This window comes from Phaenicophaeus curvirostris, chromosome 3 (assembly GCF_032191515.1).
Source record: "Phaenicophaeus curvirostris isolate KB17595 chromosome 3, BPBGC_Pcur_1.0, whole genome shotgun sequence".
Taxonomy (NCBI): Eukaryota; Metazoa; Chordata; class Aves; order Cuculiformes; family Cuculidae; genus Phaenicophaeus; species Phaenicophaeus curvirostris.
In genome coordinates, this window is record NC_091394.1 from 19,667,351 (window position 1) to 19,683,429 (window position 16,079).

A 16,079-nucleotide genomic window follows, 5' to 3' on the forward strand; every position below is an offset into this window, starting at 1 on the left:
AAATTCAGACTGCCAGCATACCAGTCAGCCTCATATAGACAAGCTCAATAAATATTATGGACTTCATAAAGATTACTGTATGTCTTTTAACAAACAGGAGTATCGTAATTTAATTATCTGAACATATTTATGTAATGCTTAGCTGGATATGTAATGGCATATAATAAATACATGTAAGTAAAGACTGACCTTCATTTTAAGATTTTGTGAAGCCTGTAGAACTCAATATAGAGATTAATAAAATGCTTCCTGAGAATATAAACAATCTGTCTGCTATGAGTGTCCTGGAAGCTATCTCAAAGGCTAGCCTGCACTATTTTACACACGACACGCATGTTTTTGTGGCTGCAGAAAATATTCCTTTAAGCATGCAAGGTACTTGAGTGACCAAGCATGCTTAGTATGCAAGTATATTATCAGACATTCAAATCGGCAGCCAACAGAATATCCTTTAGGTAGCAGTATCCTCAGAAGCCACACAGCATATAGATAACCTCATGCATGAAGCAACCCCTGAAACTACAACACAGCATATATATAGACAGAAGGCTGGAAATGAGCCAGCCATTGTAAAAACTTCTAAGAGATTATGGTGCAATAAAGTTCAGCCTCTATACTGCAGCCACCCACAGGCACAGAAGTCAGGCTACGCACACTTCTAGTGTGTTACTGCCTTGTATCAAGAAGTCTACTCTGGCTCATGTTTGTTCCCAACTCTTAACAGGAGTTAAGAGTTAACTTAACAGCTCAACAGTTGAGTGTCAGCTCATTACTTGGAACATCTTCACATACAGTATCCCTAGGGCTGCCAAGGATGGTTGAAAATACTGGAAGTGAGCAATGGGAGAGACTCAGTGGTCATCTTCCTTGCTCCTCAGACTTGACACAAACAGGGCCGAGGCATGGAAAAGAACAGCATTTCAAACAGAAGGTCAGCTTCTGCCATTTTGAGGGCTGGTTCATACATTTCATGTAACTAAGTTCTTATCTTGAGCAAAACACATACAGCACAGACTATGCTGTTCTGAACTTTCCCTACTTCACCATTCGTATGCCTCAGCCTTAACTAAAACCTGAACTTCTGTGCCACATGAAGTCTTACCTCTCTTTGCTGAGATTACAAATACAAATGTCAATGAGGTCAGCTGTGAAATTCCATTTAGCAAGAAGAACTCTGAGAACTAAAGCTGCAGGCTGATCCTCGCATGGAATGTAATTCAGTTTGGAAATATTCAGCAAGAGCTACTTTAAATGTTGCAACGGACTAAGTAGACAGTTATGTTTTAAAACCTATATAGGATGTTGTTTCATAGGAATGTATTACTGTATTGTGATGAATTTTAAGAGGTTAGCAGGCCTCTGGGAATGGTATGGTAATATTGACTCCATAGTCTGTTTGAAAACGAAGCATATGATACTAGTGTCTGCCAATCAATCCGAAGTGTAGCTATCAAGTTTCAGCCCAGCTCGACATGTAACTGGACCCTAAGTACCACTCCTTCAGATACTCTTGTTTACAATCTCATGAGGAAATTTGGGAGCTGAAGTGCTGGAAATCTGGTAAATCTCCTCAGAAAAGGGTGGGGAGCTGCAAGATTGAAAGGTACAGTAGGAGAACGTGCTTAGGTTTGTTCTACAGAGAACTTAACTCTGCTGGGCTGTCATATCCAGCACTTTCTCTATGAGTTCTTTTGAAAAATTCCCATACCCTTTTCACCACCACATCTGTTTCCAAAAGGTATTTCCATGTTCAAAGTAGAAATGAGGGAAAACCCCATAGCTCCAAGTATCCGAAATTTTAAAACTCTAGGGGAATACTGAGTTCACATGAATGTTTTGATCTAAAGTTTCTCAGCCCCCAGATTTGGGTAACCACCATGACAGATAACAAATCTAGAAAAACCCCAAGCCTTACCTTCTTGTAGAGACTTCTCAGGTCTCTGTACTGCCACATACTATTGAGGACCTGAGATGCTGCTTTCACCACTTTTGGCGAATGCCTGTTACACACATATATTAAAAAGGGAGAGAGAGAGAAAGAAAGAGTGAGAAAGAGACTGTTAAGTACAAGACTCCATTCATCCCAATTTCAAAATGCATTGCTATGGATTTAAGCCCACAATTAAGGTATGTTTCAAACGTACCACAAGACCTTTGTTTGGCATCTTGGAGACCAATGTGTTTTAAGCAAGGGCAATACATGTTATTTCTATAGCACTAATTATTCAGTGAGGAGGAAATATGTGTTCCTCAGCCCACCGAGAACAAGGATTCATGCTAAGACCATAATGAGAAGAATGGGAGAGGTAACAATTGGCACAATGAAAGTAACCAACTGGTGTTGCATACATGTAAGAAGATGTCCTGGCTACAACTTCTGGCATAAAGAACAAGAAGTTAAGCTGCCAAACTTCAATGCATTAAGCACACCTTAGCTGTGGCCAAAAGCAACACTCTAGACGGGTGATGAGCACTGTTCTCAAAGTGCAGAGCCAAGATGCAGAAATACAACTGATTATAAAAAGTCATGACAAATTTCATTAGGTATCTAAATTAGAACTTGCATCTTGCTCACACCATTACTGTTTAATGACGGCAATGTAATGTTATGTTGAAAACTGTATATAACTTCACATGGACTTGCCTTTCAGAAAGATTTTGCAAGAAGCTCTGAACTATTGTTACAGTCAGTTGGAGTCATATAATCTTCTTGGGATAGGTAACATTTAAAAAAACAACTAAAAAACAGTATATCAGAGAGTATTCAGCTCAGTGAAGAAGTCTCAAATAGAAAAGGACTGGGAGGATAACCCAGCCCACTGAGGAAGCACATATTGTATAGTTAAACCCTTGTGCTGTACCAATAACATACATAAAGCCATAGAGCACTAGAAAACCTTGCAAAGTCTGGAGTGAGGGTTGGTGGAGTTCAGGGCAGTCACTGAGGTGATTAATGTTTTGCTCAGAAAAGGCACATGGATTGCAAAGCCAAAGGGAAATCAGAAAACAAACAGCCTATCTTAGTGGTTTGGACAGGGAGTCCTTTCATGGGTCAGGCTCTGGTGCATATTGTGACCTCCGAGAAGGAGCACTGGTAGGTTGACACTCGTGATGGTAAAACAATGTTTATGACACAACTGATTCAATTAACTCATACAGTATTATCCTAGAAATTTACTTGGTGCCTTTTTATTTTCTTCTATTTCTCACCCAGAGTACAGCATTAAGTAGGCAATTGGTGAATAAACAGGAATTTGCTAAACACGTTCAAGCATAATTGTTTTAATTATACTCCCAGTTGTACTGGCTAGTGAGGTGTTGTAGCATGGAGTAACCAGAAAAATAACTGCACCAACCACACTGTGAGTACTAAGGAGAAACAACAACTCTGCAAAGGCAATATGGGCTTGGCCAACATGACCTTATGAACATCAGTTCCCTCGTGCTGTCATACAGGGAAAATTCTCAAGCTCTGGGCATGTTCAAAGAGTAGTGGGGATAGCCCCACACTCCTGGCACTAATAGATACCAGGATGCATGGCCAGGCTAGTATTCTGCACTCATACAAGCAGACACTTCAGACTGGACAAGAAAAATTCATACTGAAGTGCTTTACTGTATTAAACTAAGCATGCCAGAATTTCCTATCAATCTAACAACTAGCAGTTCTGATTTTTGAATAACGGATTACATATAAGAAATCAAACCAAAGCAATGGTGCAGAATACTAACATTTATGAAAGCTGAAAAATGAAGCTTTCATTTAAGATAAGCATTTGTAACACCATGAGTTGACCAGTTTTCTTGTTCTAGGGCTGTGTAACTTGTAACGGTAATAATGCAGGACCTCAAGTCAAAGTACTTGAGAGGAGGGATATTTATTATGATTTGGGAGGACATTTTGGAATTACTCAACACTACCTGGGCTAACTACTTCCATTCAACATAGATATGTCTTTCACAGTTATGAGGGATACGTAGACAGGGAATTATACCCTTGAATCCTCCTAAATCTGCCCAAGATATTTTGAAAATTCCAGACTCAACAAATATTAATTATCTCTACCAGATAATGAACAGGTAGACAAATGCATTTGTCTGAAGAAAGACATATTCAACTTAAAAGAAATGGATGTGAACCTGTTTGCAATATCATACATTTGACCTAGACAATAGAAATAAAAATTTAAGGTAGATTTAATAATAATAAAAATGCAAATGTAAGTAAATCGGCAGAGCATGGGGAGCTCCCACAACTGGAATCACATACTTTGTTACACTACTACATTTTACCCCTTACAATCAGAATGTGAGAATGTTTCAGTAATGAATTTGGTATGAAAACAGAAAGGTGACAATAGAGGAAAACAAACATGATTAAATTACATTGGCAATGCTCTGATCACATAGGCGAGCATAAGTTCTCATACCAAATGTAAGGTGCATAAATCTTTCCTTCAGGTTGTAGCCTGGCTTTGTGGGGCTCTTTTAGAGCTCTGATGCTGCAGTAGGCTGTATGATGACAGCTTCAAGTAGGTGGACTGATGGGTTTTGTACACTACAATGAAGCCTTTTTATTTTCAAACTGCCATAGTCCCATTGCACTCTAGTTCTGCAGAAATATGAGAACCAGGCTATCTGTTTTAGGCAAAAGAAGGATAAAGAGTGAAATCTTCATGAAGAGTGTGTACATAGGAAAACAGACAAGATGAAACCATAGCTGCTCTGAAAATGTCACAGTCGTGTGTAAGATTTTTGCATGTTTCGGTGCCTCACAAAGTAGCCTGCAGGTATCCTAATGCTCCCCCAGAAGCATGGTGTTGGGAAAATCCACGGATCCATTTTTCTGCTATGCCCCACCTTACCAGCAAACTGGTGGCAGGGAAAAGGGTGCACTGAAGAGGGACAATGACTTTACATTCTTCACACCCAGAGCAAGGGGAGCAGTAACAGAACTGTGGTGAGGTCCCTTCCTTTCATAGGATCCCTCCACCTGCACATCACCCCTTCTGCAAGGTGCAATCCAACAGCTCTGGCCCCTAATTTTTATCAGGATCTTCTGGAAGTACTTAGAGATAGTGGTTACTGTAGATAATTACTGTTCCTTAAACTGCACATACAGTGCACTCCATACACTGCTGATGGTACCTCAAAAATAAACCACAGAAGAGACTTTTGCTATTGGTTATTATCCGTTTCTTGTCATCTTTCACACTGGGCGTATGATTTCTGATGAAACCAAAGAATTCAACTCACGATTGCACAGAGGAGGCAAACACATTCAGGACTAGTAACAACTACTGGAGATGTTAAAAAAGGTGCAAGGTGATTTGCAAAACATACTTGTCTCCTTTACTCTTAGATATGCCAACCAGTTTCTCAATGCCGCCTGCGTCTCGTAAGGCCTTGGCATTCTCCATGTTTTTTGTGATGACTTCATGCAGAGTGCAGCAAATGGCAGTAACGGTGTCATCAGACATGGCCTTGCTTGCTGAGCTGTTGCTGTTGTTAGCGCCTGGCAGTCGGTGGACCAGATCCCTCATGGCATACTTGCCTTTGTTGAAAGAAAATGAAGGGAGAATTCAGAAGATAAAGTAATAAAGGGTGATGGGGAAGAAGTACAGGGAAAATACGAAGACTATTACCACCATTTGCATCATTGCATGTAATCTAATTGGCTACTGATACTATTTTGGAACAAATCACATTTATATGATTCCATATTCAAGCATTTCACACATCAGGGACTTTTAGTATTTCCATATTACACTAATTGGAGACTTCAGATATGGGCTACATCATGCCTTTATGAGAATGAAATGATGATAAACAGGTTGAGTAAATGTATAAAGGTAATCCAAATACCACAACTTACAGAGCTTGGCAAGTCCTCATCTCCCATCACACAACTCATAACTCAAGTTACTACAAATAAAATATGCATCAGTTGTTAAAAACACTACACTGGAGAAAAAAAAATGATGTTGTGAAAAAGTATTCTCTAATGGTTGAGTTTCACTGAACAAAGTTAATTCTATACTGAATGCAGTAATTTAACTGGGTTACAAGGTTATAAAGTTTTAGAGTTAGTGTTATACAGTGCTCAGAGATGATACCACATCCTTCCACACATCCTTAGCTGTATGCACGGTGCTAACAAGAAATGAAGACTTCCTGACATCTATTCCTGTTTGATATTTAGAGATTATTTTATGTAACACTAACTTACAGAACTTAAAGTCTCCTACATTGAAAGCTGTGATGAATTTTTAAAATGATCACATCGAACTGAAGACATGAAATTCTGTTGATTATTATAACTTTTTTCATGTTTAGATGAATGTTTTTTTCAAAATTGTGTCTGAAAGCCATGTCCAAATAACACAAGAGCAGTATTTGAGATTATATATCTATATATCTAAATATATATAAATATAAGACAGGGTTAGCACTGGCACAGATAAATGAGATGCCTCAAAACAGTTCTAGTGAGTCACTATAATGGCAAAATGGCAGTTCAGCCCTTCAGTGTGATGAAGACAAGATCAGAGAGGGTGAGGGTCTCAAAAAGTTTTTGATGAGGTCAGTAAAACAACTTTGAATAACTCAGTGCAGCTGTGCTAGGAATTTGCATAAAGCAATCACCATGAGAGTGTATCACACAGGATGAAAAGGACAGGAAAATTGAGATAACTAAATATAATTAGTAATCGAATCTATATTACAATTTATGAATGAAATAATAAAGTATGATTATTTTATATAATATGATAATTTAATCAATTTTTGATAACTTAAAGAAGTTCTGATCAATTAGTATTTATGAGTACTCATTATAAGTCTTATTTCTGAATTCATAAATTCAGTAGCGTGTGTCCATATTTGAAAGCAAAAGTAAGAGGAAAACCACATCTTAACTATCAAATGTTAAATTGTTTTTATTTCTCACAATTTTGTCTCCAGTGGTAGAAATACAGCCAGACATTTAGAACTGAATTCATTGTAGAAATCCCTGTACTGGAACGTTATCAGATAAATGTTGTGGTAATGTGAGATCTTAGAAACTACTCACTCTCTAGCATGTAAAAACCCTCCTGATTATAAAATAGCATAACACTATCTACCTACTAAGTGTGTACACTAGGGTTTGAATCATACTGGTGTTCTGCAATTCAGATACAAATCTTGCCCTGAAACATTTTTATTTCTCTACACTTTTAGTTGGTCATTTGCATTATTGGCTTTTCATCAATATTATTAATAACAGACACACCATGAATGTTATTTTCTTTTTTTAAAAATGGTTTGTCTGAGCTAAGTGTAATTCTTTTTCTCCCCTGCAAAGGCATGAAACACTGTTCAAGAACAGCCTGAAACTCTATTTACATCTGCCTTCATTTGTTGTGTGTCATGTGAACACACCAATAGTTGCTTATCACTTATGGTGCTTACTTCAGCCTGTAGCATACAGTAAATTAAACTTGTGCATAAAAAAAAAAAATCCAAACAAACCAAGACTTGCTGTAGCTTTTACTCTTCTGATTAGTGTCTGCCACTGGTCAGGAGCAAGTACAGTTAGATAAACCAGATCAGCAAGACTTTCTGCTTTACTCTGAACACACATCCAGAATAAACCAATGTTCCTTTTTCATTTAGTACCTCAGCCTATGAGCGAGAGTGTGTCATCATTTCAGTCCTCTGGTGGAACCAGATAACAATGTTCACTCCATTAGCAGACTGTGCCCCTTAGCTCTGGGTTTAAGAAAATCTGGATGGCTGCCCCAAGAAGATTTCTTTCCTGGAACAAGCCTAGTGTTGCAGGCAATAATATTCATGCCAGAACACACGCCTAGACACACAAGATGTTTCTTACAATAAATAAAGCTTTTGGATCTATCAGGAAAAGCTCAAGAAGAAAACTGAAATAAACACATACAAACATGGTACAAGCATTCTAGACATGCTAATGTTCAACGGTTCTAGTATTTCTGCTGTGCACACACTTAGGCATGAGAAGATCAAACCAGTGTTAGATACATAAGCCCCACTTTTTATAGATAATGTATAACGAACGGACAATACAGAATCCTTTATTCTGAGCAGCTACAGTAATTCCAGATCAATACTACTATTCAATTCTGAATCAGTTCCATATTTAAACTACAATTTTTTTTTTCCCTACAAATTGCATCAAATTTAGCCTTTGAACAGACAGTGCCAAAAGATACACAATGCACATTTTCTAGAACTAAAAAGCAGTGAGGATATTGCAGCCGCGGCAGCTGTGCAAGCTGGTGCACAGTTGGGAGACCTCCTCTAACAGAATCTGTTATGACAATGACAGGCTCCTTGTCCTGTGAGGTGCTACCTGTAAGGGAGACAGGCTTATTGCTCCCTGCTCTGTCCCTGAGGTGCAACAAAAGCCAGAACTGGTACCTTCAACAGAACTGCTCACACAGACAGGTAAAGCAGCTGACTGCATATACAGCCATCATAGCTCAAACTCTTCTTCCGAAGGTTCACCTGAAAAAGGTGGCACAACAGCTGGAAGAAGAGGGGAGTTGCTGGGCTATGGGATCATTTGCATGGGCTTAAAAATATGTTAACAAGAGTAACTGCTAACAGATTTCCTGTGATTTTAGTATCTGAATAAATTGGTAGCTATTTGAAAATACGTTTGCGATGAGAAAACCCCTGCCTTAGCCAGAAAAAAGAAGTGTCTAATTTAATTTAATTAAAACTAAATAAAGTTATCTCAAAAAACCACCACATTTTCTTAAGTAGAGACTTAAATCATAAAAGCTAGAAGTTAAGAACTATTCTTTAAAATGTAGAAAACATTCTACAGTAACTTGCTCACATTCCCAGTGCGTTTCTAAAACAACACACAGTTAATAAATTCCTGTACTCCATTCACAAAACATTCAGTCATCAGTTAACTTCTCTGATCTCAATTATGTTTCTGTTGCTTTACAATTGGCATGAAGGAGAGAAGAGTCATGTTTTTTAGCACTAACTACAGAAGAAACCCTACTCTATTTAGAGTCATGCAAATGTTAAGTAACACCAATGAAGCACAGCTACCGCTACAGCAGCTCAACACAGCTGACAACACATGCAATCCTTGACTTTTGCATTAGTGTATGTTACAGTCTTCAGAGAGTCTGAATTTAGAATTACTTTTTTTAACATTAAGAGCCTCTTCTGGAAGCAGACTGAAACATATAACGGGGAATAGTCTTGCAACATCAGTGAAGTTTTATTCAGCACTACTATTAGGAAGGCTGGGGAATTCAACTTGCAGCTCAAGAAGTATTCCCGAGCTGAGCAAGTGAAAACTGATGAGGGTCCTGGGAGGAAAGGAGTATGTGTGTGAGAACAATATTAAAAATAAATAGCATTGTTAATTTTCATTAGGGTTCACATAGAATTGCTTTGATATACAAATAAATTGATGTTTTTATTCAAGCAACTAAGACCCAAAACTGATTTGATGCTTTTAAGGAGGATTTACATAATATGATTAAACATAACCACCAGCTTGAGAAGGAAAAAAGAAATAATATTTACTTGTTCAATTTCACTCATAAAGGAAGAAAGACATTACATAGCCATAATGTGGGGGCAGCATCACAAGACAAAGGTTGTCTTGTAGGTGTTAAGGAGAGCGTTTCTCTGACATTATGTATTTTAAAGTCTTCCAGCGCTTCTATACTGAGAGTCATACTAGTCCATCACCATACACTAAGCCTGTGACTGTAAGATGATAACATTTGCTTACTAAACATTTCAGCAATGCAGATTTAACATCTTTTCCTCTGCATGATAAAATCTCATTAGCACTTTAGTACATGCCTCTGTTAATTCAGGAAACTTCTTTCACAGGATCAAATGGATAGCTGTCCTAAGAAAGACGCTGCCTTCAGAAGAAAACAGTAAAGCAAACTATTCTTCTGGTAGATATTTTACATGAGTAAAATATCACAGATAAGGTTCCACTTCTGTAAATATTTCCCTTCCATTGCCTTAAGACAAATTCACTGCTGATGTAACCCCATTGACTTCATTTCCATTTTCACTCATCTCTGAAAAATTACTTTGACACATTGGCACATTTATTAAATAGTTGTGACATGGTTCCTTATTTGAGAGAACAAGACTAGGAAAATTACCCTACTGAAAACATGAGAGACCTCAAACAGATATTAAGCCAAACTAAGAACACTATTCTAGAGGTAGAGCTTGCTCTAATAAAAGCAAAACATTCCTATTCCCCTGCCCTGTTAATTCACATTGTGTCGCTAAGTAATACAAAAAATAGCAAAATGCCACCATATTTTTTTGTAATGATACAGATATCCTATTCCTGAGCTACTGGTATCTGTATGTCACAATATACATGAATTTTGTTCTTTTGGTTTTAAAACGTGCCCCACTGAAATATTCAGACATACATGTTTTCATGCATTTTCATTATCCTCCTGTGGTTTTAAGACTTTAGTATTTCACAGCCTTTTTTTTTTTTTTGAAAGTATATCACTGGGAGAGCATTTATTATTACTTTCAATCATTATTTAATAAATATGCCAAAATTGTCTATTTAATTTAAGGAACAAATTTTGATCCAGAGTCAGTGTATAAAACTGATTAATAAATTAGAGGGCATTCATCACATGACAGCAATGGCAGAAATACCACTTCTGTATTTGAAAAAGAGTTAATTTGTGCACCATGCTTTCTCTTGTCAGATACTGATTTTTTAAGCTGTAATTGATAATAACTACAGCATCTGAAAATGCCCCTTCCATACCTGCTGAGGTGCAGGAATGGGGCATAACAGCCAACAAAGATATGATTATGCTTAGAACAGTATGTAGTAAACTCTGGACTCAGACTGACTAGACAGTGCAAGGTGTTTTGTAGGCATCAGAGCAGCAGTGAATCCCATGTGATTTCAGAGGTTAAAGGTTTGTTAGTTTTCATAGAGATTTTCTTCTGCCACTGAAACATTTGAGGCAAAATAGGTTAAGAAAGTAGAATGCTACCAGACTAAGTCTTAGAGCCAGACACATAGAGTTTTTTGTGGGACAGAGGAGGAAGTAAACAGAAGAAGATGAATCAGGGCTATTCCAGAGCTGTTGGGCCATCAGCAAAGTTAGCAGATGGACGGAGACAAAGTTATATTTTTGAAAGCAAGAGAGTCTACAGTACTGAATTTGAGTGACACTTGTCTATGGGAGTAGATGACTACTCCTCAGACTATGGGGAGCACCAAGTAAGATGAAGGTGAGTATAGAACAAGAAATGCAATGTCAGTTTATGAAGGAGGACTCCTATTGCAGAAGATAGAGCAGCACAAACTGAAACAAGGGTTATGAGCCATCCAAAGTTTAATGGCCTCTTGTTCAGCATCAAATAACATGACTGCCTTCAGGTAGGCTTTCTACTGCAATGACTGAGCCAGTGACTTTGCTATCCACTCCTATGCATAATATATAGTCTCTAGCATTGCTGACTGCAGCAATGCTTATCTTTAGGTACCTGAATGTCACTCCCTATGTTTGGCCAAAAATGTTTTTAATGTACCCAAGTCCTTTCAGTTGTTATGTTAGCGATGTGCACACATGTGTACTCTCTGGCACTTCAGGGTAAATACATACGAAGACGTTTCACTACACAATGTGAACTCACTACAGTACAACAATTATCCTTATTAAAAATATTATCACCTCAGTTCAATTACTTTGTAAGGGAATGACTGATGAGTTTTGAGTAAGCATCTCAAAACTTGTGGACTGGAGCCATTGCTTTAGCTGCTTCACATTAAGGCTAGCCTGACAATTAATTTCGGATAATGAGTGCTTTGAGCTAGAGAACAATGCTGGATTTCATGGCCTTGCAGCTTTATTTGGGCTTAAATTTTAAGGCTCTATGGAGATAAATTATTTTTGGATAGAAATGTTAAACATGCCCTCCTGTGCCTCCAAGCATGCAGGTGCAGTTTGCTGACAGCTGCTGAGATAGAACAAAAGATTAGGTGGAGGTCTCAAGATTCCCTTTTCCCCCTAGAAAAACAACAAATATTTTTTCCATTTTCCACCACCTCTGATGACAGGCAGCAAGATTTCAAGATATAAGATCAGTATTTGGTGTGGACCATAACTGAGAGGAACAATATATTCTCTGATACATTGTATGTGACATGCCCTTCATTGGTTTTCTTTTCTAAAAATCTTTTTTGTCAAGAATAAACTCAGTGACAGGTAGTGTAGCATATAAAGCCCTACAGGGAGCAGGAATAGTCATTTTTTACAGTTTCAGGGAAGAAACCCTCAAACTTTCATAAAATGATTAAAGTATGTGAACCACTAACATCTGTGTTGGCAATGTCAATTGAGATATTCTTGTAAAAGAATCAAATATCTAAAAGTTCAACTAATATAGATGTTTTCATCTTTTAAAAAAGATAAAATATGCTGGTTCTATGATTCCATATTTTGTAAGAGAAAGGTATGGCATGAGGAGAACTAGGATGACAAAGGGCACAGCCATAACAGGAGTGGAAAAGTAATACATATAGAAGCTAGCAGTATTGCACAAACAAAAGAGAAGCATTTTGGTATTTTCACCCTGAACATGCCATGGGAAATCAAAACTGGGTACAATGCAATCACCACTTTTTAGCAAACTGCCTTCTCAGATCCATGACCTCTCACAGATTTCCTTTCCCATAGCAGCATTTTAACCCAGCCACCTTCCTCCTTCAGCTTCCGTTTCCAGAAATGCAGCTTTTCCATTTTATGTATTTCCTGCCTCTCTCTGCCTGATCATTTTTCTTGCTTTCAACTCACCTTCTCAGGGCTGCCTCCTCTCCCCTCTACCATATGACTAATATCTTTTTTCTTCCTTGAGCCGTACTCCCTCAGCCTTTGGGTCTGAACCACTAACTTTCATGTTCCTTCACCATTTCTTACATATGTGATATATAAACATGTATCTCTGGACCCACTCTGCCTGCCAAACTTTTCCATTCTCTCCTCATACTGGTTTAAATGACCTCCAATTTGATGCTAAGCTAGATCCTATTTTTGTCAAACCCCTGCAAGCCCATGTCCCCTGCCAGGCTCCTTCTTTTTAATGTTCCAAACTAAAGGACATTTTAGTTAGCTCTCAAGCATAGACTTTAGACTTGAAAATATGAGTGTGTTCAATAGCAATTTCTCTTGTACTACTCTTGCTGTCTCTCTCGTATATTTCAATTCCATACATAACTACCTATTTAATCTACTGCAATTCCTAACACTGATTTCACTCCTCTCCCAATGGAAAACCTTCATAGACTGCATTTCTCTCACACAGCGAGACTGCAGATACTCAGTCTTTCTATTAGTAGCTGTCTTAAAACGCAGAGATTAAAGAACTTTCAGACGTCTATAGGAGGCTATAAACTGCTAAGTCATACAGCATATCTGTCCCAATGCATGCTTTAAAGGCTAGATCCACGTCTAAACTTTGCACACAGAAGCACTTAAGCTGGCTCCACCAGAGCTAATGCTAGAACTAGGGCAATGTATTGAGACCCTGCTGTACATCTCTGTCTCTTTCATCTTTGGTGCTGTCTTTTTGGCAGTTGTCATGGGATGCATACTTCCACAGAAAAGCTGATTTCTGGAGAAACTAGCTTTCCTTTGGGGACTAGGTGTTCGCAGCAGAACAGCCAGTAAACTAGTAGAGAAATGGATTTATGGGTACCATGGTACCAGTGCAAATGGAGTTTTTGTTTCGTCATAGCACCTCTCATCCAGTGTAGTGGTTGGTTTTGATTTTGAATGTTAATCCATGTATCAGCTGAGCAATCTCTATCCGCTCTCTCTCATGCTGGAGAGCCAAACCAACCACCAAACACAGGCAGCCCACCTCAGGATACATTCTCAGACTTACAACTTGGTTTTGGAAGATGAATTTGGAGGAGATGTATGCGTAATTTGTTGACTGTCTCTCCAACACTGTGACTACATAAAATGAGTCAGTTCAAGTCCAGCTCGATTTGCCTAATTATCTGTTGATTTGATGCGCCAAACTAACGTGTCCACAGGAGAAGAAAAATGTCCACCACTAGGCTTCTATTTGTCACTTTCATTTGCAAAAGAAACAGCACTTTTTTAAGGTAAACTGTCACAAACCCAAAAATATTACTGCTCTTACGCTGTTCCCCCATCCCCTGGCCAGTAAAAAGGATTTGAGTGGTGGCTCTTGCACTTTTAGCTTTGGTAGATTAGCTTGGAACAAAAATGTCAGACCCAGATTTTATCATTCTTGGATCAAAGGAATTTGATGCTTGGACTTTATGTCCAGAAAGGATGGAGTGCATATGGGCAATCATTCAAATAATTTTGGTTTTAATTAGTTCTGTTTACATTTTCTGCCAGGTATACAAACTAGAATAGACATGGAAAGGAATTGTTAACCTACCTATTGACACAGGCAGTGCAAATATATCTAATTAATCAGCTGCTTCAAACTCCAACACATTTACTTCTTGTTCAGACCGCACTGTCATCTTTCCTTTCATCTTTCCACTAGCCCAAGGTAAAAGAGATTCTGCTAAGGCAAGTGATTCCTCAGTTTAGTTGCTGCAGGCTAAGTTTTCTGATTACTGGAGCTGGTTTTACTCCCTTGCTTTCCTCTTCCCTGCTCCCTGCAGAGAACAGAGCTTTTGGAAGGCTGAATTTTAAAAAATATAGTCATTTAATTAATGTTATGATTAATCAGTGTTTCTAAAGTGCTTTGAAGAGGAAAAGTCCTATGTGAGTGTTGAGCAGAATTTTAGTTTTATCTGTATTATTTTCTGAGATAGGATAATATTTTCTTAATAGTTTAATTCAAGGGACTTTAAATTAGGCCATAATGAAGAAATAAGAATGTAATCTATCTTTGGAAAAATAAGTTTAGGCTTGAAGATCTATGCCCTGATCTAACAGCCATTGAAATTAATGAGCCTGTCTACCAATGTCAGAAGGTATTAAATTGGATTCATAAAGAAGCTTTTCTCTTCTTCTTTGGTTTTTACTTTGTGTCAAAAATAGAACAAGACTCTGACAAAAGACTGATGTAGCCAGAGTGAATTGCAACCAGACATTATCCTGCTTTAACTGGCCATGAAGCAATTTCTATTTATTTGCTACTATTTTTCTTCTTTTTTCACTTGTGCTGTAATATTGCCTGAAACTAATAAACAAATTTGCCCCATCATATTGTCTGAAAGACTGATTATTTTTGCATGCTTTTATATGCAGTTATGACAATATCATGGTGAAATGCATAAAAAATCTTATTTAGAGATGTACATTAAAATATTAAGAAAAGTGACCCCCAAAAGGATTATCATAATATATTATTGAAGATGAAATAAAATGCATGAACTTGAATGCATGAGTTCAAAAACTATAAATCTTGGTAAGGTGATAGTGTCTTCTGAAAACAACTCTTCCAACAAATATAAAAGACACTCCAGGTCATACTGCCATGCTCATGTAATCCCCAATTACTGCATTGTTCAAATATTTCTTAAGTCATCACGATGAAAATTCTACATGGAACTGTTAAAATAATTAATCCGTTCACAATGGCAAAACAACAATGCTGTGGATATGTATCGGTATTCCACATTGCTTTATAGTGCACCATAAAATAAAATAACCGACACTTAAAACCAACATCCTGGTTAGTATTTTAGGTCCAGTGAAACCACACACTAACTTCACACATAACAATTTTTGGGAGAAGGACATAAGGGAAAAGAAAAAGAACAAGTAAAAGAACAGCAACAGGAAAAGTGCTAACTGTTTAAAAGATATTTTAAAACCTTTAAAAGACAATCTATCCATGAATGGGTAAAACTAATACACTATTTGGTTTGGGTTTTTATCAATTTGGAATTGTTCACAAAACCCTCATCAAGACACAGTGGCCATCTGCTGAACTGCTAATGCATCAGGATAACTAAAACAGACCATACAAACGTCTGCTGCCGTAATAAAGTTATAGATACCTTTATTACAAATGGTGTCTCTCACAGG

The 16,079-nt window shown here is 37.7% G+C and overlaps 1 protein-coding gene across 6 annotated transcripts in view; it reads right to left on the reverse strand.

Annotated features, from left to right (window-relative positions):
* CTNND2 (catenin delta 2) overlaps positions 1 to 16,079 on the reverse strand; it is a 662,416-nt gene that overhangs the window by 39,570 nt on the left and 606,767 nt on the right. For all 6 annotated transcript variants that reach the window (XM_069853473.1, XM_069853478.1, XM_069853475.1 and 3 more), the window contains 2 exons: positions 5,344 to 5,554; positions 1,916 to 2,000 (listed from right to left, as the gene is read on the reverse strand). In XM_069853473.1, coding sequence (XP_069709574.1) covers positions 1,916 to 2,000; positions 5,344 to 5,554 — 296 coding nt within the window. The remainder of the gene's footprint in view (positions 1 to 1,915; positions 2,001 to 5,343; positions 5,555 to 16,079) is intronic.